Genomic DNA, 22,224 nt, shown 5'->3' with positions numbered 1-22,224 from the left:
CCGTATATTCTAGGCTTTGCATTGGTGTAACATTCGATACATGTGTTTACCACTCGGCAAGGAAGGTTAACGGTGGCAGAGAGAGATAGCAGGAAGCCAATGATACAATAGATGTCTGACTGCCCAACCTCTACTGTAGCAACAAGACTATCCTTATGCTCAGGTAAAGACTTGTTTCAGATCTTATTTCAGCTTAAATTAATATTAGCTTTCAAAACAGTTAAAAAAAAAAATCTTCCATCTATGAAAATAATATTGCAGACAAATGAAAGAGCTATGAGAACCCCAAGCCAATACATTTTGTTGTGGGGTTGGTGTGAAGATGCACGGCCTTGAGAAGTGGAGATTTCTGATTTGCACCCTTTATTCTGCCTCCGGGCAGGTAGCTTGCTCCAGGATTGAGAAGCAGAGCACAACTAGGTCACTGCCGGGGCCAGGGGGGGAGACAGCCTCCAGGGAGGTCTGGAGTTCCTCCCTACAGCGGGAAAACTACGAAGGATGCACTGAAAATAGAGAAAGACTTTTTACTTTGTTTTGCTATTGTGAAGACACTCAAAATATTTTCAAAATCGAGTAGGACTGGGGAGAGGATTCTTTATAATACTTCCAGTTATTGCTTTTCTCTAGATCTAGAGGGAAGTGGGTCAGAACCATGGGTCTTTGCTCTCATACGAGCTTCTCAAATTCACAGGAAAATAAACGTCACCCCTGCTCACCAAGTCATCTGTCACACACAAGTGTCATTGTAAACGAGTCGCTGACAAATTACAAACATTTGCCGCAATTTATTAGTCCTGTAAGTTGGTTCTTTTCCTCTAGTGGCCGAGAAAATAAAAACTGAGTCAGCTCTGGCACAAAAATCTACTCTTCAAACACTGGAGAACAGGATGAGATTAGGCCCGTGAGGGGTTTCCTGATCTACCTGCGAGAGCAGATGCGCGGCTCTGCAAAGGCAGGTGCCCCGGACCGTCAGCCCTTTGCGGCAGGGCGGCCCGTGGGCACGGGCTGGGACAGCTTCACTCCAGAAGGGCGCTGCCTGCATCCCTCCGCGCAGCCGGGTTTGCTTTACTTCTCTCTGGTCACCCGAGCTGTGGAGGATTAGTTTTTACAGACGGGGCTGCAGCGGCAGAAAGGATCTTTCCTCTACAGGAGCGCTGCTCTCCTGAACAGCCCCGTGCAACCGGGACCTGCCCGCTCTGCACCAGAACATCCGTGTAGGTCGCACTCGACTCTCCCCCTTCTCGCAGCAGGCTCCCAGCGCTGCGACAGCCCCGCCGCCTGCTTCCCCCCGCGGTGGAGACACAATCGCACTCCGCGGGTGCAAATCTGCTTTCTCCCTTGAGACGTTGTGCTCGCTTTCATGGCAATTCTTAAAGCAGATTTTTCTAGAAGCGATTAAGTTGTTGCCTGCGCGGTTAGCAGCCTTTCTTGCTCAGACGTCTCCCTGTGAGACTTGGAATCATCCAGAACTTGTCAAGATTATTTTTTTTATGTTGATGTACATTTAATATTTAGTTACATTCCTCCACTCCCAAGAGCACAGTCGGTGGGATTGCGGGAAGCGGGCTGGTTTGAAGGGCTTAGGCACTTGGGAGGGTTTTACCGCCTGGGGAGCAAGCAGCTCGCCAGCCTTGCCCACCCTTTCCCTTCCCCATCATGGTCATGATTCATCCTCCCGCACGGATTCTCCTGCACTCTCAAGCATCGCTGATTAAAACTGACTCCCACATCCCAATTTGCACAACCCCACCAGCCAGTTCCCTGAGCACTCGCTGGGGCTGACACGAGCGTTGTTCCTTTGCCCCCCGGGGACAAGCCAGCCCTCCTCGAAGCCCGTGCTGCCCAGGTGCCCTCCCTCCAGCAGCGCGCTCCCCTGCAGCGGGGCTGGTTACGGTCCGCAGCCAGGCTTTCCCGTGGGATGATCGCCGAGTCCTGAGGGCTCTGCCTCATGGGCAGCTTGCAACTGTTGGAGTATTTAGTATACAGGTGTTTTAAGCTAAAGCTGAATACAAAGGCCACTTATTTACATACGCATAAGCCCCCCTCAGCCTTGAAAATTAGGATCCTGAACAACTAAAGAGAGTGTGTATCAACGTATTAATAAATAAATAGATAATTTGCAAAAATCCTACCCCAAAGTTACATTAGCAAACAAACTGAGATCTTACCCAGAAGAAAAGCAAATACCGTTCAAGTAGCTGAGCGATGGTCTTTGCGCACGGCGGCGGGGCTCTAGAGGCGGGTGGGACGCGGCAGAGCTCCTGCCTGCCGGGCTGCGGGCGGATGGCAGGACCTGGGCTGGGGCCGGGGCACGGACCCCGCTCTGCCGCACGTCCACCACGCTGCCCGGGATGGCCCCGCAGACGGGCAGCGCTGCAAGGTGAAAGCAGGACAGGCACTGTCCTTAGAAGTAGCACGAACCAGAACAAAGCGGGAGATAAAGGCTGAGCGCTGTGCTGTGCCTGGGAGCCGAGCGAAGCCAGGCGCCGCAGCGAGCGGCTCCCTGGGCTGCCAGCCCCATCCCGGGGACACCGACACGTCCCGCTGCTCGCACACCTCCGCTCACACAGCCGAGGAGAAAGCAGCATGAAAATTACCCCCAAGTAACATTTTAAATATCACTTAAATTATATTTAAATGGTATAAAAATCTGCTGCCATCCTTCACACCTACTCTCAGCCATGTTTTCTTACCCTGCAGTTTCCGGGTATAAACACACTCAGATTGTGCCCCAAGATACTCACCCAGCTCCCATACAAGATCATCACATAGACCAGTAGGGATTTTTGCTTTGATGCCACCAACACTTCAGTTTATTTGCCTGGGAAATAAAAAAAAAAAAATTAAAAAAATTCAAGTTAATTATCTCAACCTCGCACAGGCCGAGTTATCGATTGCCTCCAGCGCTACAGGAGTATTCACTCCCGAGGAGCTACAGTGACAAGGGACTCTGTGATACTTATTTGCTGATCTCTCCAGCATCACAAGCCGGCTGGGGACCCCACGACTAAGGCAGCCAACCTTTGCAGTTGCAGAGGAGCTGGGCTGCACCCACCTCTGCCGCCACATCCAGAAGTGATGCCTGGTCACATCAAAAAACTCCCGGAGACAGCCTGAGGTATCAGCTCCAGAATAAGACAGGCCAGCAGACGAAGAGAAGGGGTAAGAAAGAGCATTAAAGCTTCACTATACTTACAAAACATTGAAAAAGGTTCTGTCTACTTGGTTAATAATAGAGAAAGTCTTTTGCTGCAGTCCACATCTCCTTCTTAATGTCAAAAGATTTATAAATTATGAGTGAGGTACCAGATGTGGAGATGCTACAAGCGTTTGCAATGTATCAATCTTTAAAGCTATTTGTTTTTCTCTGACAACTAGGAGAAAGGTCTTAGCAACAAAATCAAAAAAACATAGTAAGAAAAAAAATAAGGCAAACAAGATACTAATGGGTTTCTTAAGTGGAGCTGGGATGAAAACCAAAGCTGGACTATTTAGCAGTGGAAGCTGGGTATAATTTTCTGAAGCCTCTTCTAAAGGTTACCGCAGCAGCGTACTTCACTGTACAAAGTCACTGTTTACGAGTCAGGAGCCCTTGCAGAGCTCAGTCCAGAGGCTCCCGATGCCAGGAGGAAAAGCTCCCGTTGCCACGCTGGCCTTTGGGCAAGCCCTGCCTCAGCAGCCGGCTGCACGCGCCGCCGCGCTCCGGATGGGAAAGCGTGCCACGGCTCCACTCTCCCCGCCAGAAAGCCAGCGTCACCCCACGCAGCCGCCCTCGGCGGCGATGGAGGGCAACCACGTGGGCAAGCTGCTTGAAAAGAGAGGATCTGGAGTCCATCCACCGCCGGTGCTCCCCGTGACATTGCCAACGCAGCCAGCTCTGGCTGGATCTGTAAGGCGAAGAGAATAGCACAGAAAACCTGGAGGTACAGCCAGATGCAAAGAGAAAAATAAGAGCAGAAAAGAGAAACAACCAGACTCTTAAAAACAAGTCTTAATGAAACAAAAATGGAAAGAAGCCGGGGAGTATGCTGTAGTCTCAGCTGAGGAGACATCAACTGGTGTCAGCCCGTAGTCCCAAACAGACTCTAAGGCTTTGCTGCACTGAATCAGCACAGGAGTCTGCGAATCGCAGTGGGCTAGAAATTTCTAGCACAACAAAGCTGTTCTCAGTCCTACTGGAGCTTTCTTGAAAAAGTAAATAAACAAAGGCAGACAGATGGAAATAATTATAATCTGAATGCTTGAGATTGCTGGAGTGCAGTTTTCAATTATCCCGGATTGGCCTGGGCCCTAAAACCCCATCCGAACCTCTAAAGCTACAGAAGGGGAAAACGATTCCCTCCCGGCACACGCAGGTGGGGGCTCCCGGGCTCGCAGGGGACAGCGGGGCCTCTGGCCCACAGCTGGTACCCGCAGGCACCCGGGCGGGGGTCCTGCACGGGCGCTGATCCCGCACCCACAGGGCTGCAGCGGCACACTCCGTGCCCCGAGTCCGCGTGACGCAGCCCGGCACCCCCGTCTCCCCGTTGGGCCAAGCCCACAGAGCGGGACGTCGCTCCCTGCACGGGGTAAAGGCAAACCTGGGTGGCTGCGCCACGTACTGCAGGGGAAGTTCTGGCAAACACCCGACTGACCCAGGACATCCCAAAGCCGATCTCCCCCTCCTGCCTGCTGGTCGTCCCTGGAGAAGGACCGAGAAGTTAGCTCCCTACGCTTCCTTCAGCTGCATCAAATAGGGAATTCTTACTTTAAAAAACACACAGCTAATAAGAAAAGTTTTTTAAAAATACCAAGATGTGTCTTTCCATATACAAGGAGAAAGACCCATGCTGCAGATTTCTCACCCACACCAGTTACCTCCAGGTCGTCCATCGCCGTTGCTGCTGTTGCTAATGACACCGGTTCCAGACGCCACCCAAGACACGAACCATTTGTGTGGCATTTCCACAAAGTCGCAGCTGCTGTCGGGTGGTGAGTAACTCCGAAACACGGACGCAATGAGGCGTACGCCCGACGGCTAAGGGCTTGCTGGTGGGCAGTACTGGGGCGAGGGACACCCCCCTGTGAGCAGCACCAGATGACCACAGCTGTCCTGATCCTGGGTCCTCCGTCCCCTGAGCCGGCCAGTGCCACCAGCCCTGCAGCTCCCCACGCCCGAAGCTTTGAGGAGCACGATGTCCGTGAGCCCCTGTGAAGCCTGTCCAGGGCTCAGCATCCCCCCGGGGACGTCCCTGCGCTTGCTGGGGGCAGCCCTGGCCCCGAGCCACAACAAAGTCCCTGGGCCGGGGCAGGGGCACACTGGGGTCCCAAAGCACGTGCCCAGCAGGCAGGATTAGGCAGATTTCTCTGTTGTTCAAAGTATCTCAGCTGCTTCTTCCCTCAGGAAAAGAGAGCTGATATAAAATACGTTTCTTCTTGCACCTTGGCCAAGTCTTCCCTTCAAAGAGCTCTGGCAGGGTGGGTAATTTCCAAGCTGCTTAAGATTGGATAACTCTATCTTCTGCTAACTCTCTTTCTTAACCAAAAAAAAATCTGTAGCCGATCCAATTGTAAATATTGAAAGATTTATTTAGGCATACTTTCCATTGTGGAAAACACAGGGAAGCTCTGAAAGAATGGGGGGGGGGGGGGAGGCAGGGGGGTGTCTGGTTTACCACCATATATTAGCTACTTGTTACAACTTAATAATTTAACATTTTTTGCCTACCTGACATTTTCCAATTTGTCCACGTCATTCTTGTGCAACAGCCTGTCTCATTACAGTAATTTAAATAAACTGCACTCCATGACAGCAGGCCCGGAGGTTCAGAGCACAACAATTTTCCCTATAAACCATTTTTGGCCAGAGGAAGAAGAAAAAAAAAACCAGATCTTTATGGAGAGACAGCAACAGCAGTTCATAGCTAGGATGTATCAGCAGCTCCTTCCTCCCAGGGTGCGTGATGCACGGAGGAGGCTGCGCGGCCGCCTGGCTCCCCGGCTCCCGTCACGGACGACGGCAGCACGTCCCAGCCCACGCTGCAAGTGCCACGGGCGAGGGGACGAGCACGGCCGGAGCCGAAAGGGCTTTTCATGAGTGGGGCGAAACAGGGATGTCAGCACCGCTCGTCACACATGCGCCCTGCGTAGGCGGCTGTCAAACACGCGCCCAGCCGGTAAATGCAGGCCTGCGCCTTCGGGTACTTGCTGAGCACTAATTTCCCATCACGGCATCGGAGCGTGCGGCCGCCACGCCAGCGGCACTGGGCTCGCCCGCCGCCGGGGAGCAGGGTGAGGAGGAGAGCCGGGCTGGCACCGCACCTGCGGAAAGCCTCTGCCTGCCCTGCCCGCTGCCCGCTGCCCCCGGAGCGCCCGGGCTGCCCGTCTCCACCGAATGCCCCCCTGCAGCCGGCACAGCAGCCCGGTCAGGCCGCCCGCTACTTGCTGCGCCCCTCCTGACACGCATCGCGTCCAGCGGCAGGCCGGCCCCACGCTGACATCCCGCTCCCCAGGCACCGCTCAGGGCAGGGCGGCAGGCAAGGGGACGGTAGCTCTGCACTCCGCAAAGACGGGTGACAGCGCTGGGAGCACGGGGAGGTTCTGGGGGAAGAGGAGGAAGATATACAGGATAGGAGAAAGCCGTCAGCGGGCAAAGCCGGCGGGTCCCCAGGAGCACGGTGCGGCATCACCCCTGCGCACCCGGGGAGCAGAACAGCGGTTCTGGAGGCGATTAACCAACTACTTACTGTTGTATGGAAGGGCAACGGGCAAGTGCAATGGTTTCTCAAAGCCACGCAAGGCTGCTGCTGTCAGCAGGGGCAGCTGGTGCCCCCCCTCAGCACGGAGGGTAACGGAGAACGGGGCGGCATCCTTGCACCAGGAGCACATCTTGTGGCTGGTTAAACTGTAAGGCATGGCAATTCATTGCCTTGTTTAACTATGGAATATTTAGGCTAATGCAAAAATAAAGGTGTCAGGATAATGTAAAATTTGATTTATTTTTTTTTTAAATCAGGTTTTCCATTGCCCACTGAACTGGGGACTGCTGCGGTCTGGCAGCACTGGCTGCTCACAGACCCTCGAACCAGAGGCTGAGGACAGCCAGCCTTTGCTGCCGCTGCAGGCACTTCCCAAACGGGGCCCTTTTCTCTCCGCCCAAATTAGCAGTGGGCTCACTCCTCCTCCCACTGGGACCAGCAAAGGCAGAGTGGGGTACACACCCGTGCACCCCCCTGAGCACGGGCCGCTCCGGGCCACAGGCAGCAGTCGCAGACTCACCGTTCCAGGATTTCAGAAAAAAAATTCCTATCTGGAAATCTCTGCCAATCAAAATTTACAGCGAGCATCGTGCCTCCTTTGCAAGCAATCCATTGCACCTACATCTACATCATGTAGTCCAAATTTTGTAAAACAATTAACAAAGACAAACCATCAGTTATGGAAAAGACCACACCAGAAAGATCCGATCAGTGTGTGGTATAATGAAAAGTTACTGGCAGAAAATAAAGCTGATAGAAGCAAATGGAAAAATGATTTAAAGGCAAGTATCCCTTTGTACCACTGGGAAAAATTCTGGAGAAAGTCCCAAATCCCATCTATTTCTGAAAACATTAGGAAAATTACTGCAAAACACGTTACCAATGGCACATCAATGAATATAAACAGAAGCAAATACAAAACAAGCCGACTGGGGTACTGGAGAGCACGTGAGGGCACAGAAACTTTTCCGCACGCTCAGTGGAAACACCGTAACTGCAACTGGAAGGACAACTACATTTGAGCAAACCAAAGCCGGGCTGTCCAGAGCCCACAGCGGCTCTGGGGCTTGGCATCGGGAGGAAGCCAGCCCTGGGGAAGCACTCCCCATCGGCAACATGCTGCCTACGAGACCCGTCACCTGCCATTCCTGGAAACACACACACACAAAAAAAAATCTGTTACTAAACATATGGAGGAATAACTACATGAAAGATACTTTCAAAGAAATATTTATCAAGACTTCAAATAAACACAGGTCTCTGAAAGAAGTATTAGCACACTTTGCTCATAACTTCCTTGGCGAGGCAGAGAGCGGTTGGGCAGAAGCCACCATCCTCCAGAAGCTCCGCGCTGCTCTGCGCCAGCAGGGACAATCCCAAATCTTCTGGCCCTACGTCCTGCCCTGTTGCAGCTCACCCACACAACGCCGGCCTGCGCACGCCAGCGAGCGTGAGTGCACGCGCATGTGCAGGTATCCCGGTGGAGTCGCACTAAATCACAAATTTATCAGCCCGTTTAATACAGAAATTACGCTTGAAAATCTGCCTTCCCCCCATTGTTATGTGGCTCTTCTGAAACTTTGGCAGCAAAGGGGAGGAAAGAGGATGCGACGCTGAACAGGCCAGATTGCTCATTAGCATTCTCAGTCTGCCTGATAATTTTGTTACGCTACTTTAGCTGGAACAGACCAAGTCCTGAATTGCAACAAAATTAAGCAAAACCGTTTCATTTCCAAGAAGCCTGGCAGTAATACCCGGTGAACGTGGGTGAGATCCAGAGAACTGATGAGACATAAAATTCTTAACGAGTTTTAGCAACTAGTTGCCTTACAGCTTGTTAAACATCCACAACCTACCTTCAACTACACTGAATGATAGAAACCATGCTTTCCAAGTCATTCTTAAATCTTAGAAATTATACACTTAAGCGTTAAAAAGCCCCTATAGATACATACGGTACTAGGAAAGGTATCAAAAATAATGAGTTTGCAGCAAGATCACCAATGCAAATCTTATTTAGAAAAAACCTGAACCCTATCTGATCAGCATCATTAAGGTAAATCTCTAAATCAAAGTCTGTATTAATTAGCTAAGCATCCAGGACTTTTTATTAGTTGGGATACAGTGAATTTTATAGGAATTTGATACAATAGACACTCTCTTCTACTATTAATATTTTCATATTTCAAAATGATGCTACTTTCTCCCCCGTCCTGTCTAGGAGCCTGAAGTAGTAGAAAGTCTATGGAAAGAAGGATCTATGTCATGATCTTGCGATTTCAGAGATGTGGATGCCCCCTCCCTGGCAGTGTTCAAGGCCAGGCTGGATGGGGCTTTGGGCAACCTGGGCTAGTGGAGGGTGTCCCTGCCCATGGCCGGGGGTTGGAACTAGATGGGCTTTGAGGTCCCTTCCAACCCAAACTGTTCTATGATTCTATGGTTAAGGACACTATATCCACCAGGCCTGTTGCCAAACAGAGTTACTGGGATTGCGTATCGATGGAAAGCCACAGGAACTTTTCCATTAAAACCATTTACGTTCACACAGTTTTCTCTCGATTCTCTGGAAATGATTGCAAAAAACCCCACAACCCTGCCCCCAACAGAAAGCACTACAGTCTTAGAGAAAAAACAATAAACTAAGCACACGCTTGTTGTAATAAAGTGGGAAAGGGCGTATCAGAACACGTGGATATTCCGGGGCTGGGGGTTAAAGCGTGGCACGTGGCTGTTTTCCTGCTGCTGCACTCGGCGGCGCTGCGTAACCCTGCAGTCTGAAATAAAAGCATCTTTTTGACGTCACACGTATAGAATATTTTATTACGGACAGCTGCGCCACTCTTTCAGGTACGTGTGTTCACAGCAAACATAACCCCCCGGGGCAGCGGTGTTTGATTTTCTACGGGCCGCCTCGCAGGGGGGACGGGGCAGCGCTCCGGGCTGCCCGCCCGGCACCACACGCCGACAGAGCCGAGCGGCCCGACGCCCGGCTGCGGCCGAAGCCTGCAAGCTCTTTACGTCACAGACGCGGGCAGTTACAGCCAAGCAGCGGTTTCCACGGAAAGCAGGAATGAAATGCTTGGTTTAAACCAATATATAATGAAATTTGCGATTCAAATCATACCGACACCACTTGCTGAAGGTTACAGGGGTCTGTCTTAATAGCTGCAGTAGTGAAAACATTTAGGAATACTCTTGGTTTAACTTTTATTGCCTAGATAGAAATCATGTATACACAGAAATATTAAAATATTTTCAAAAATACTAATCTTAAGTATTAAAATTATCTTCTTTTTTTTTAACACATCACTTTTTCAGCTATTTGGGTACTCCCTCTCCCTGCTGTCTCCCCTAGATCTTTCTGGTGTAGACAACGGTAACAACTCAGGACTTCAATGTTTGTATTCGTAATTTTGTTGTATCTATTATTTTGGTTCCTATGCCTCTGTAATGGCTTCCTTAACCGAATGTTTTCTGAAAACTAAAGCTCCTAAAATGGTTACATGTTTATCCTTTCTGAAATTAGTTGCTATACTAAATTACCTACTATAATAGTAGTTTACTTCTCTTTAATAAAGAGCCCCCTAAAGGCGTTTTAGCAGCTGTGGATGCCTGAGGGGAAAAAAAAAAAAAAAAAAGAAAGAAGAAAAAAATTAAAGTGTGTCATACTATCCTAAATTAAATTTGAAATAAAAAGTTTTCAGTCTTAAGCTTCTCTTCCCCCCCCCCCCCCATATTTTTGAAGAAAGAAAACAAAACAACCACTTTGAATATCACTGAAAATCAGGAGGAAGGCGGAGCCTTCTCATGGCTGATTACAGGGATAAAAATAAAGATCAGCTATTCAGCAGGGAAGGCTTGACATTTAGCCAGCACTACACCACCAGGCATCTGGGGAACCCGTAAATAAATACAAAAAAAGAAGAGAGAGAGAGGCATCTCTGAAGCTGAGATGCCTCCAGGTCGGATGGTGACCAGCAATGGTTTGAGAGCTTGCCATCCAAACCTTAAATTTAAGTGCTCAAGATCTTAAAAAGTCCAACTGCAAGCATCCACAGCTCTGAGATCAGACCCTTCAGCCCACACACTTAAGGAAAATCGAACACCAAATCTAAGTCCTAGTACACCTGGACAGTAAAAAATGTCAGCAGCTTACAGCTTTACGTAAGGGACCACGACAGCCAGTGACCTTAACCGGGTACACGGCAGCTCACACGCCAACACGACGGACACGGCGGGACGGTAACGCTCCTGCGGTGGAAAAGCAGACAGAGGGGATAACCCGTGTTCCCACATTCCTCTCCACACTCTCACAGGTACTTCGAGTACTTGACAGGATTTGAAATTACAGTTTCAAAGAGAGGAGCTGGCTGAATTCCCCCCATATCAGGTATCTGCTCCTGAATTGGCAAGCCGCGCACCTAAGGGGGATTGCTACCCAGTCCAGACGTACAAACTCACCGCCAACATTATCGGGATCCAGAAAACCGCGGCGGCAGTACCCGTACAGCACTAACGGCCGAGCCGTCCGCCGGGACCTTCCCTACCAGCAAAGCGGCGCCCAGCACGCGGCTGTTAGCAGGGAAAACGCCACGACCCCAAACACCCTCTACCCTTCCCAAAGGGCCACAAGCTCCACCAACGCGCTTTAAATTTGCCGATTTACAACCTCAGAGTACGTAGGCTGGGACAAAAAGGAAATGCCGCTTAAATAACTGGACGTATAGGGCCTAATTTGTGAAATTAATTTTATTTTTGAAACATGATATCCAATTACAAATAAATAATTCATACAATATAACTCAATTAGGATACACAACGTTCAGGCAGTTCATAGTAACAACCGAGATCACATTGAAAATGATTTACATTAAATAACCAATTACAATAATATACAACTGGTCATTCAATTAACTTTTCAGGCCGGTCCGAGGTGTACGCAAGTTGAAGATTGTTCCTCTTACCAATAAAGAAACAAATGCACACAATTTTATACCGAGTCCAAAGCAGTTAACACGTCACATTAATAAAAATTAAGAATGCTGTGTTGCATCGCCTAAACATAGTTTTAGTACAGAATAAAAGCTTGTGAATTTTAGCAGGATAAAGGTTATTGCAAAGGAGTCTTATGTCCTATAGCAATTTCTGCATAAACTTACAAGCCTTACAGGAGGTTTTTAACGTACGGTTTCAATGCCATACCCTTCTCTGCATCCTATCTATAAAACCAGTAGGATGTTGGTATTTATTACGTTCTTAGTTTCAGTTGCATGTTGTTTCTTGCTTTCCTTTCAGCAAAATATTTTACTGCTAAGATACAGCTTCCCATTGAGGTATGGTCCTGCTTGCGTGTAAACTGCAGCAGCAGCGAACCTGCAAGGTCTTCTTCCGACAGGGCATTTTTTCATTGCCTAACCTACTCCCGAAATACTATTCTCTGCAAAGAACACTTATGACACCTAGATTGAATTTAGTCTAAAAGTCTTGAAATATTTTTAAATAATTGTAGGAATTTAAAGGAGATTCACAGCATCCTTGGAATTTCTTGGTCAGCCATTTTTTTGTAATGAAGTAAGTACGTTTTCAGAATAAAGTAGTTACAAGTCCCAATGATTCAGAATCCTGGGAAGTCTTATATTTACAAAAGCTTTGTTAAAAATCCCTCCCCCCTTTTGGGGGCCCCTCAGGTGAGGTAGATACCCCTTGTTCTTGGTTTGAACTCAGAAAGACCGTTTAAAAGTCAGGACTCTTCCCAGTCCAAAATTCCCCACGTGATGGAGACCACCGCTTCCAACCACGCGCTTTCCCTAATTTACTCCACGGCTGTCCGCAGCCTTGGGGACCCGTGCAATACATTCCGTACATCCCAGCAGGTGCTTTTGGTCTTGTTACACTGGGCATGGGAAGACAAACACACACACACACACCCCCCCCCCAAAAAAAAAAAAAAAAAAAAAAAGAGAAAGACCAGTAAATTCCTGGCTGTAGTGCATCTACACAGGGTTTCAAACTCCCCTGGAGTTGTCCTTCTGCTCAGCAGTGCAAGAGCACGGGGTCGGCTGGAGTAAGACGTGGGAGCAAGGGGGCCCTACTACACCTGGCTGGCCCCGGGCCGGCCGATGGGAGCGCGGGCACCCACGGGGCTGGAGCCCGCGACGGGACGTGGAAGTACGCAGAATCTAGTGGCGTTAAAGTCCGCCTCTTGGTGTAAATCAAAAGAAAAACCGGACTCATTGCAAATACTTTAGGCCCATACAAATAGTTTAAAGATCTGTCTATCTTCAACTCTGAGGCTAAAATTCATGAACTGCTTAATTTTTATGTTCTGTAGAAAAAAATAAACGTCCACAATGAATCTGATGTCTAAAGAAGGAGGAACTACATCTATCGACATCCATTTTAAATAGAAAAAAACTGAACTGTAAAATCAAATGCACAGTTAGACTGCAACCCAATCTTGTGACTGGATTAGAAGAAAAATCAAACCTACTGTTTCCAAACCATTTTAAGGGTTTCATTTACACAATTTATCCAAAAGTGGATAAATTTAGCAGAATAAAACACTAACTTCAGATTTCTTCCGAGTTAACCAGAAGCAGATTTATTTTCTTCAATCTGCTGCGCAATGCACCAAGTGATATACATAGTACTTCAGCAATTAGTTTTCACTAAAAGTCACAAAAAAAAATATTTCAACCACGTACATCCTGTGCTGAGCGCGAGCTATTTAAGAACCTGCTGAGGGAGCACGGATACATACGTGAGCATTAGTAACGTCCAATACGTGGCGTGACACCTCCCTACAGACTTGGCAATTTCCAGTCGGATTCGTCGGTCGTTTTCCAACATTAGTCTTGTCTCTAATTTGCCAGAAGGTTTTAACTTACAATCTAGGTATCTGAAGGCATTAATCTCATAAAAGCGGTTCCGATTTTTTGTTGTTGTTTATATTCCCATTTGACTAGTTCCCTCCCAAATTCACCAAACAGTAATTGTTTGTCATGGACAGCAGCAGGGGAAACCCGGGAAGAGCGGGAGAGATGGTAACGTGACGTAAAATACAGCACAAACCTTCTCATCGCTTCATCGAAACTCAAGTACAGGGAACCTACGTGGCAACTTTCATCTCCTAGGAAACTGCTTACTATAATCAATGGGAAGTGTTAATTTAAATAGTATTTCTCAACGTTTTTAATGAGAATTTGTATATCAAACATCTCCTGACACTCCTGCCACAAATGCTAACAGTAGGCACTCCCTCCTCTCAACAAAGCTTCTGCTGTCCAGAATTGCTGTATGCTCCCGTAGTAGGGCACTAAGTGAGCATCAAGACCTTGATTTTCAGTACTACAAGTAAATGATACACGAGAGAATAATCTCAAATTAAAGCCATTTTAATATTTGCTCCATCACAAAGTCGACTGATGCATGCCTTTTCACATTCCCATGTAACCCTGATTAAAATATTCTTTCTAGAAATATTTTGAAAATAAAATTCACATCTGAAACAAATCTAAATGCTCTCACTGAAGATTAAAAGATCCTCTGTAGTTCTTCAAACAATATTCACATATTTATAGTAAAACAGAAATTGAGACTCCTTCCTAAAGCAAGAATTGGGTGTAACAAACCAAGTAACATAAATAATTCTGGCTGACAAATACTTCAAATATCTGTTTTTAACGGGAAAAAAAAAAGCGCTAAACAAAAGAATAGAGAATTAAAGGGAGATTTTTAATGGCACAAAGGGCAGCTAGGCACTGTGTGAGCTGAGAACATAACTGTCATTATGACTTTAAAAATCCCCCCAGTAAATTTGGGTCGCAGCTAGGGCAGAACAGGGGTCTTGCCAGACTCTCACAAACAACGAAAGAGCAAACCCAGTGTAATGTCCAAACCTAATGAGAAAAGACAAAAGTTGTCACGGTCCCTCTGCTAAAAGGACACTGTCAAACTCAAAGTGTTAAGTGAAATTAATGCTGAGAGTTCTTATTAGTGCTGCACAATTCAACTACTGCATGAAATGGTCATGAGCTGTTTAAAAAAGGAGTTTCTGTAGTTGAGAGATTATTCTTAGGTTTCACTTCTGCTGTGTTAATAATATCTTTTATATTAAACAAGCTTTAACTAACCCCTGCAAGAGTACCTGCCTTTACGCAAGCTGTGTCATGACCATCTTTGCATTTTCAGATAAAAATAAAAGTAACCATTAGGCACATATTGACGGTGTATTACACAAGCTGGAATGTCAAACATTTTCTCCCTCAGATTTACATGGAAAAATAGCACAGCAGCAAATAACCTGGTCCTCTGTTCAACAACGATCTCGTTACAAGCATGTTCAATGTACATAATGTCACAACGTCGATACCTTCTTATCTTTAAATAATTAGGTAAAAAAAGGCCCCCAGTATAACCATTTCTTATATAGCCAAGTTCTCTCTATATACATCCAAATTTTAAAGATACAAATAAAACATTATACAGGATTTATAAATGTTTAAAAACTTGAGGCTTCAGAATCATGGTTTCCCAAAAAGACTCGGGAAAATCCACAGACTGACAAGGTAGCAGAGAAAACTGGAAAAAAGGAGACAGACACAAATTTGCTGCCGTAACATTTTACTAAACTTGCCAGTCATCATGGTGATGTCATCAGAAATAACAGTTTAAGCTGCAAATGAGGAACGGTGGTTTTGTGTGTTGATCTCAAGTGTTGAGACAGGCAATTCAAGTATTTCCTATTTGATCCAAGCTCATTGTAGCAAAGTGGTGCAGAAAAAAGAATTATTTGACATTTTTTCCATACATTCGATCAATGTCCATTTGATAGTATGCCGTAAGCTCTTTGCGTTTTAGCTTGAACGCATCTGTCACTAGACCAGTCTCAGGGGTCCAAGGATCAGGGCTCAAACGAATTTTTACTGGTATTTCAAACTTCTCCAGATTAGCTGTAAAAATAAACATTTTTAATACAAAATGTAAACGTAACCACTTTTCCACAATTAAGCACAAAAGGAGGAACCGTATTCTCACACAGAGAAGCACGTGAAGTAAATGAAGAAGTGCTCCTCAAACCCCCAAGGTTACCTCTGAAAACCCGTGTGGTCACTAGCAGAATGGCAGGATCCACCAGTAACTGTTCTCCAGTGCCCACAGAAATACGGACCTAAACCCCAGCTGTCTGGGTACCTGTGCTGCTCCCCAACTCCAGAAAAGCCTCCGTGCATGGAAGCGACATCCTCACAATATACACTGTTCTATCAGTGTTGTGATACTCATCTTCTGAGATGAAGTTTTAAAATCCATACTATGTAAGCTTGAAAAGAAACCCAAAAGATTTTTTCCTGGGGGTTTTTTTCATCTTTTTTTTTTTTTTCTCCTGATAGTCCTAAATTGTTCAAAGAAAGTAAGTTCATATGGTAGCTGTTCCCCTTACTGAAACAGATCAGTGCTCTGCATGTTGTACCTTTTGCACAAACCACTGTATCATTTGCAAGAGTTTCTGCTATGGGTTCAGACATAAGAGATGAAAAACAAATAATTCTAAGAAAAGTAATCAACAGATTAATATTAAAATATTAAAAAAAATATCTATTTTCAGGTTAAAGAAAAATCCACAAATGTATAATTATCCTGTGCAACCTGCCATATTTAGCTTTTCTTGCACCTTTTGCTCCCCTTGACATTGTATCACTGGTTTTTTGCAACTGAGCACTAAAAATCATAATATTGCTTTAAAGGTAAAGCTTATGATACCAAATCGAAAAACAAACCCAAATATAAAATAACATCAAAATGTGTAAAAATGCCTCAGGATTAAATCAAATATTCTGTTTCATCAATTTTAACAATATATTTAATTGTCTTTAGAATAGTTAGCGCTGCACAAAAAAGACACAGAACTTTGTACACGCTCTCCACTGCAGCAGGTTCTTAGAATGACCTTGTCCATTTGCTCCACAAAGTGAAGAAAAATGGACTAGAGACAGGGGGCAAGGAAAAAAAAGTCTTTTGCAGTACTGAGACTGCAGTCATCCTAAGAGTATGCTCCTGTAACAGAAGTCTGCAAACATACTAATCACAGAGTTTACTGTATTCGCAAGTAATATGGAGAAGAGACAGAGATTGACAAGACAGAGATTGTTGGAAGCATAAAGTTATCCAGGGTAGAAAAGATGAGGACAAATTGTGAAGAGGTGCAGAAGGACATCATGATACTGAGCGATTGCAAACAGACAGCAGAAAACATTCATTGCACAAAAGCGTAAGAGAGAATGCATATGAAAAACAAATTTAACATCCACAATGACAGTTTAAAAAACATTCTGTGGTCACCACTGACAGCTTTATGAAAAAAGCTCAGTGCTTAGTATAGTAAAAAGCAAAAACAAGGCAGAAATTATTATGAAAGAACAAACAAAACATCCCTGTGCCACTGTTTAATTCTGCACCAGAATAGCTGAACAGACTACGACCAATTAGCATGACAAAGATAGAGCTGAGGGGGAAGCATAAGGGACACTGAGAAAGATCCCGACTGCCACTGTGACTGGTCACTGCCTCTCCCCATACAAGAGCTCGGCAGAACCAGACTGAACTAGGAGATGGCAGGGTTAAAACAGACAAAAGGACATTTCTTCATACGAACGTAGCTAAGCTCTGCATCTCCGCCACACGACAGTATGGATACTGATACAGAATACTTACATAACTTTAAAATGTGACTAAGAGTTAACGGGAAAAAAGTCTACTGAAAATTATGAACCACAGAAATACTACTTTCAGTTTAGAAAATCCCTCAGATGGAAGTCACTGGACGTAGAGGAGTCCCTGTCACCGTGGCCTTATTTCAACTATGCGTAGGTACGTAGCACGTGAGACTCTGCGATGCCCAACACATATCGTGGATCTACAGGCGACCCACATTCTTTGGGGACAGTAGCTAAGGCCAAAAAGATACTGCCAGACATCTTAAAGTGCGCCAGACTCTCTCACACACACACATATATATACATATATGGGAACTGAACTGAGCTTGTTAAGTTCACTCTGTTTTTATCCTCTTTCCTCAGCTATTGGCCACAGGCAAAAAAAAAAAAAAAGTTACATGAACCAAAAGGACTGACCCAACTCATATTTTGTTGTTGGGGTTTTTTTGTCTGAAAATTTCACTTCATGTATGTTCTATGAAACATACACACTCAAGGAAATATTTTTCAGGGCCTATGCTCATCTGTTTCACAGATGTTACGCTCCACAAGGTTAATACTATCTACCCAGCTACTCACCTGCCATGGCAGCCTCAGCTAGCACCTTCAGTACCTCTTTTTCCATCTCAGGACTGTTACAGATCTCTTCCCAGGTTCCTTTAAATCCTTTCTTTCGAGCTAGTTCTGCGAGCTCCTTTTGATTTGGCACAACAAATCCAATGACATAAGAATGGAAACTGAGAAGTATAATGTACTTTAGTATGAATTTTGTCAAGTTAACAAGTCTTCAAAAATAACATTGCAAGTTGGGGGGTTTGCACTTCATACAGAGATATTGCTCTTAACAGTTGGCTTTTGTTCACCTGATAATCTTTCTGAAATAGCACACAAATTGCCTTTGCCTGCTTAAAAGTAAGTAGAAAGAGAAGCTACTTACCTTAGAGCAACTGGATTGCTTCAAGGTGTGCTGTCCATATGCATATTCCACTGTGCCTCACGCTCAAAGCTTTGGGGAAGCAGTACCCATACGATGTCAATGCGCCCTGCCTCTCCTCATGTTTTGCATCCCGGTATGAAGACTGGTGTGCGGCTTCCCTACCCCAGTTTCCTCTCAACTGCAGAATCCAGTTACTGTAGAGGAGTAGAGGACTGCAGTGAAGAGGGGTTGGAGAGCAGGTTGTGGAATGAGCATATCCACAACACATCTCAAAGAACGCCCGCTTCTGTAAGGGAAGTGACTTCTCCTCTTTCAAGTGCTTGTCCATACGCTCACTCTACTGTTGGCAATCACTGTCTGCTCCTGATATGCCCACGACACACGAAGCTGTGATCTCAAAGTTTTTGGAAAACACTGAAGCACAATTCACCCTGATACAGGTATTCGAGATTTTTGAGATGGTGTGAAGTTAAGGGAAAAAGTGAACAGAACCTCACATAGCAACTCTACACATTCTAACAAGGCAGATCACAGAGTCAGCGAGCTGTAAAGGATCTCAGAAGATCATCTAATTCATTCACCTGCCTTGAAACAAGGTAAGGTGCATCTAACAGATGACTAACCCATTCTTAAACATCAGACAAACGCTCATGCCAATGCTTCATTACTCTTAGCGCTGGTAAGCTGTTCCTGATGGCTATTCCTGACTCTTCTGCTCTGCAGTTTACATCCATTGTATTTTCATACAGGCAACAGTCAGATGTTCCTCTCCTTTCCACAAAAGCCATTTATCCTTTCACAGACTTACTTTTTTTTTTTTCCTGCTCACCTTTCTAGTCTTTCTTCCTTTCTTAAGTTTCTTTAGGAATTTAAGCGATGCCCTTTCCTCCTAAGTCATGCATCACAGACCTCTGCCCAGACGTTCCCATTTCTCTCCTGGACTCTTTTCAAGAGGGTCACCTTTTCCGAAGTGTTGCACATGGAACGCAGACCTTTTAATGCCTGGTAGAGCAAAAACATCATTGTGCATCTTGCAGGCCACACATCTGATTATGCTGTATTATTACGGTTACGTTCCTGTAACAGCATGGCACTTGTTGATTCCTATCAGCTCCTACAGAACTGCTACCAGCTGGTGGTTCTTTATCCTGTATTTTTGCAGTTCATTTAGGTGTAGGTATAATTTACATTTCCACTCCTTAAACTGACTGCTTTTTCAAGCAACATCTCCACCTAGTCAAGCTTGCTCCGAACTCTAATCCTGTCCTCCACTGTACCTTTGACCCTGTCCCCCCTTAACGGTCTACAGATTTATTAGATCTTTTTAACTCTCTCTTTTGCCAGACAGCTCATTAACATAAAAAGTACAGCACCTTAACCTCAGTACGGCGATTACATTAGCTTATCCTTTAAGGTCTCCAAGATAATTTTAAAATATTAACTCTAAATACCCCTTCAGTGACCATACATTGCAATTTTCTCCTTTGTTACTGGTATGAATTATCATGGCCATCTGACAGCAGTTGTGAAGGCTGCACAAAGCCCATTACAAACACATGCTGCCCTGGCATTATCTGCTGACAAGCTCTGCCTGTTGGCTGGTGGAGTCATTCTCATTTTTCTCTTACTTAGAATGTACTCACAGAAAGACTTCAGATTAGCCTCAGCATCTTACTGCTTGCATCTCACCTTCTGCCTTTGCCTCTCTGGTTTTTCCTCCCCCCCAGTACTCATGTTATACTCTGTGCTGAATCCTTGCAACTTCGTCTAGGTCTATTCTGTAACGTGTACGTTTTATGTACGAAGGAACCCAGAACACAAAGGGCTGGGGCACTTTCACTCCTGGTTCTGTAGTCTTTTGATGTGCTTAAGGTCATGTCCAGCAATATCACCAGTGTCTCCAGGGGTAAACAGCATATAGAAGTAATCAGGTGGCTGGGTAAGCTTCAAACTTTCACAGTTCATCTAAAATTCAGCCTCATGAGTGGCGGCATACTTCCTTTGGACAAACAAGTTCATCCAACTATGCTTTGTCCTGGAAAGAGCACCTTGGAGCTTACAGCTCCTGGAACACATAGCTTTTCATTCTGTACCGCTAGCTAAATCTTCACTTGTTGCAGTTCAAATGCTAATGCAGTTTGTCTTGCGAACTATCCTAAAAAACTACATCATCTCCCTGGAGCTGCTACTTCCCTCTCCACTCCTGTTCCTTCTGCAGGTCTTTTGAATTTGCTAGCTTCTTCAGTCTTGGGGGTCATAACAACAGCAGGAAGGAAGACATTTTCAGAATTTGGTCCTCAGGAACTCCTTAGTCATCTCCTCCATGCTAAGAGATTTTCCCAAAACGCCTCTCCTACACTAGCATCCTCATTCCCTTGCCGTGCTTGAGACCCTACCTGAGTATGGCCATTAGACCAATGGTAAGAGACATCTACAGGGGCACTATGTATCACCATTTCTATTCGGTGAAGTCTGGGCCATATCAGCTCTCCTTGTGCCTCCTGCTGAGAACTCCCTTGGGTTTTTTGCCATGTTTGCTCAATTCCTCAGGTAACTAAATTACTCATTTTCCTGACATGATACTTGAGATCTACTGAATAGGTCTTGGATGGGCGAAACGCTGATAAAGCAGTAAGAGTCTCCTCTGAAGGAGCACTAATAATGATTCAGCTAACATTTTATTCCTTATCTCACTATTTAGTCTGAAGCGCTCACTGAATATAGCTTTTAAAGCAGTGATATTGTGCAAATGCTTCTGATTCCCTGCTACTATGTTCAGAGGAGCTTTGCACCCCAAGATCTAAGGTCAAATCACAGATTTAACCCACTCGTAAAAGTCTGCCCTCCTTGTCCTTTTGCATGTGGGACGCAAAACAGCCACAAATGAAGGACTCCTCTTGCATACAAGATCTCCCAAGCAAAGTATAAGGAGAGGCAGGATACAAGAGAGGTCATAGGCACTGCTAACAAAAAGTCTCTGAGCTTACACTGCAGAGGTGAGTATATACCCACAATGAAATGTGCATATGGACAATCTTTCAGAGAATCCGTATTACATGGCTACTTATGCCAAACTACACACATGAAAGCATTAAGAAGAAATACAGCAGCAGCAGAAAACTAATCTGGAATATACTTGGACTCTGTAAATTACCTTAAAAAATGGCTTATAGGTTTTCCTATTTTTAAGTAATAGGCAAGATATGGACTATCAGAGTCAAGTGCCTGTCTAGCAAGTGTATTTTAGTCTCCAACATTACGTTCGCCTGGCAAAATTAACACAAATTTGATAGTACAATTCCAATAGTGAACTTCAATCCTAGAACAGCAGAGACCACCATCTGTAGGAATCTCTTTCTCCGTAGACTACAGAGGGTGCTCAGAACAGGCACATAACCTCAGGCAGTCAAAGCAAGCGCATATGAGACGTACCTAACAACAGGTCAAACCCACAAATACAGCCTAATATAATGGAAGTTTTTTCAGCAGTGGCATGCCCAATGCATGTTAGCCTACTGATCCAAAACTGAAGTTACAGGATAACTATCACTAGTTAAAACAAAGCAAAAATACCACAGAGAACCAGGTGAACAAACCAAAAGTTAATTTTCTATTTATTACCACTGAGCAATTCTCTGGTATGCTTGCCCTGGCCTCCTTCAATCAAAGTTACCAAGTGGGGCTTTTTTGGTCATACTGGAAATCAGAATATTTCTGATGGTTCAGAAGCTCCAAAATGACAATAGGAAACACAGACCATCTGAAGTATATTTATACGTGTAAGTCTATATTATGCACAGGTAGGAAATTCTAGGAATAGAAACTTAAGACACGTTTG

General features: G+C 45.5%; 1 protein-coding gene across 4 annotated transcripts in view; it reads right to left on the bottom strand.

Moving 5' to 3' along the window:
- Nucleotides 1–14,115: 14,115 nt before the first annotated feature.
- Nucleotides 14,116–22,224, bottom strand: part of ACSL3 (acyl-CoA synthetase long chain family member 3) — a 51,822-nt gene continuing 43,713 nt past the window's right edge. For 3 of the 4 annotated variants that reach the window (XM_075761002.1, XM_075761000.1, XM_075760999.1), the window contains 2 exons: nucleotides 18,029–18,186; nucleotides 14,116–15,688 (listed from right to left, as the gene is read on the bottom strand). In XM_075761002.1, coding sequence (XP_075617117.1) covers nucleotides 15,525–15,688; nucleotides 18,029–18,186 — 322 coding nt within the window. In that variant the 3' untranslated portion in view covers nucleotides 14,116–15,524. Of the gene's footprint in view, nucleotides 15,689–18,028; nucleotides 18,187–18,386; nucleotides 18,581–22,224 lie in introns of those variants that run through there. The other variant, XM_075761001.1, reaches the window with a different exon arrangement.

This window comes from Balearica regulorum, chromosome 9, assembly GCF_011004875.1.
Source record: "Balearica regulorum gibbericeps isolate bBalReg1 chromosome 9, bBalReg1.pri, whole genome shotgun sequence".
NCBI lineage: Eukaryota > Metazoa > Chordata > Aves > Gruiformes > Gruidae > Balearica > Balearica regulorum.
The sequence above is the reverse complement of the archived record's forward strand: the minus strand, read 5'-3'. Positions and strand labels throughout refer to the sequence as shown.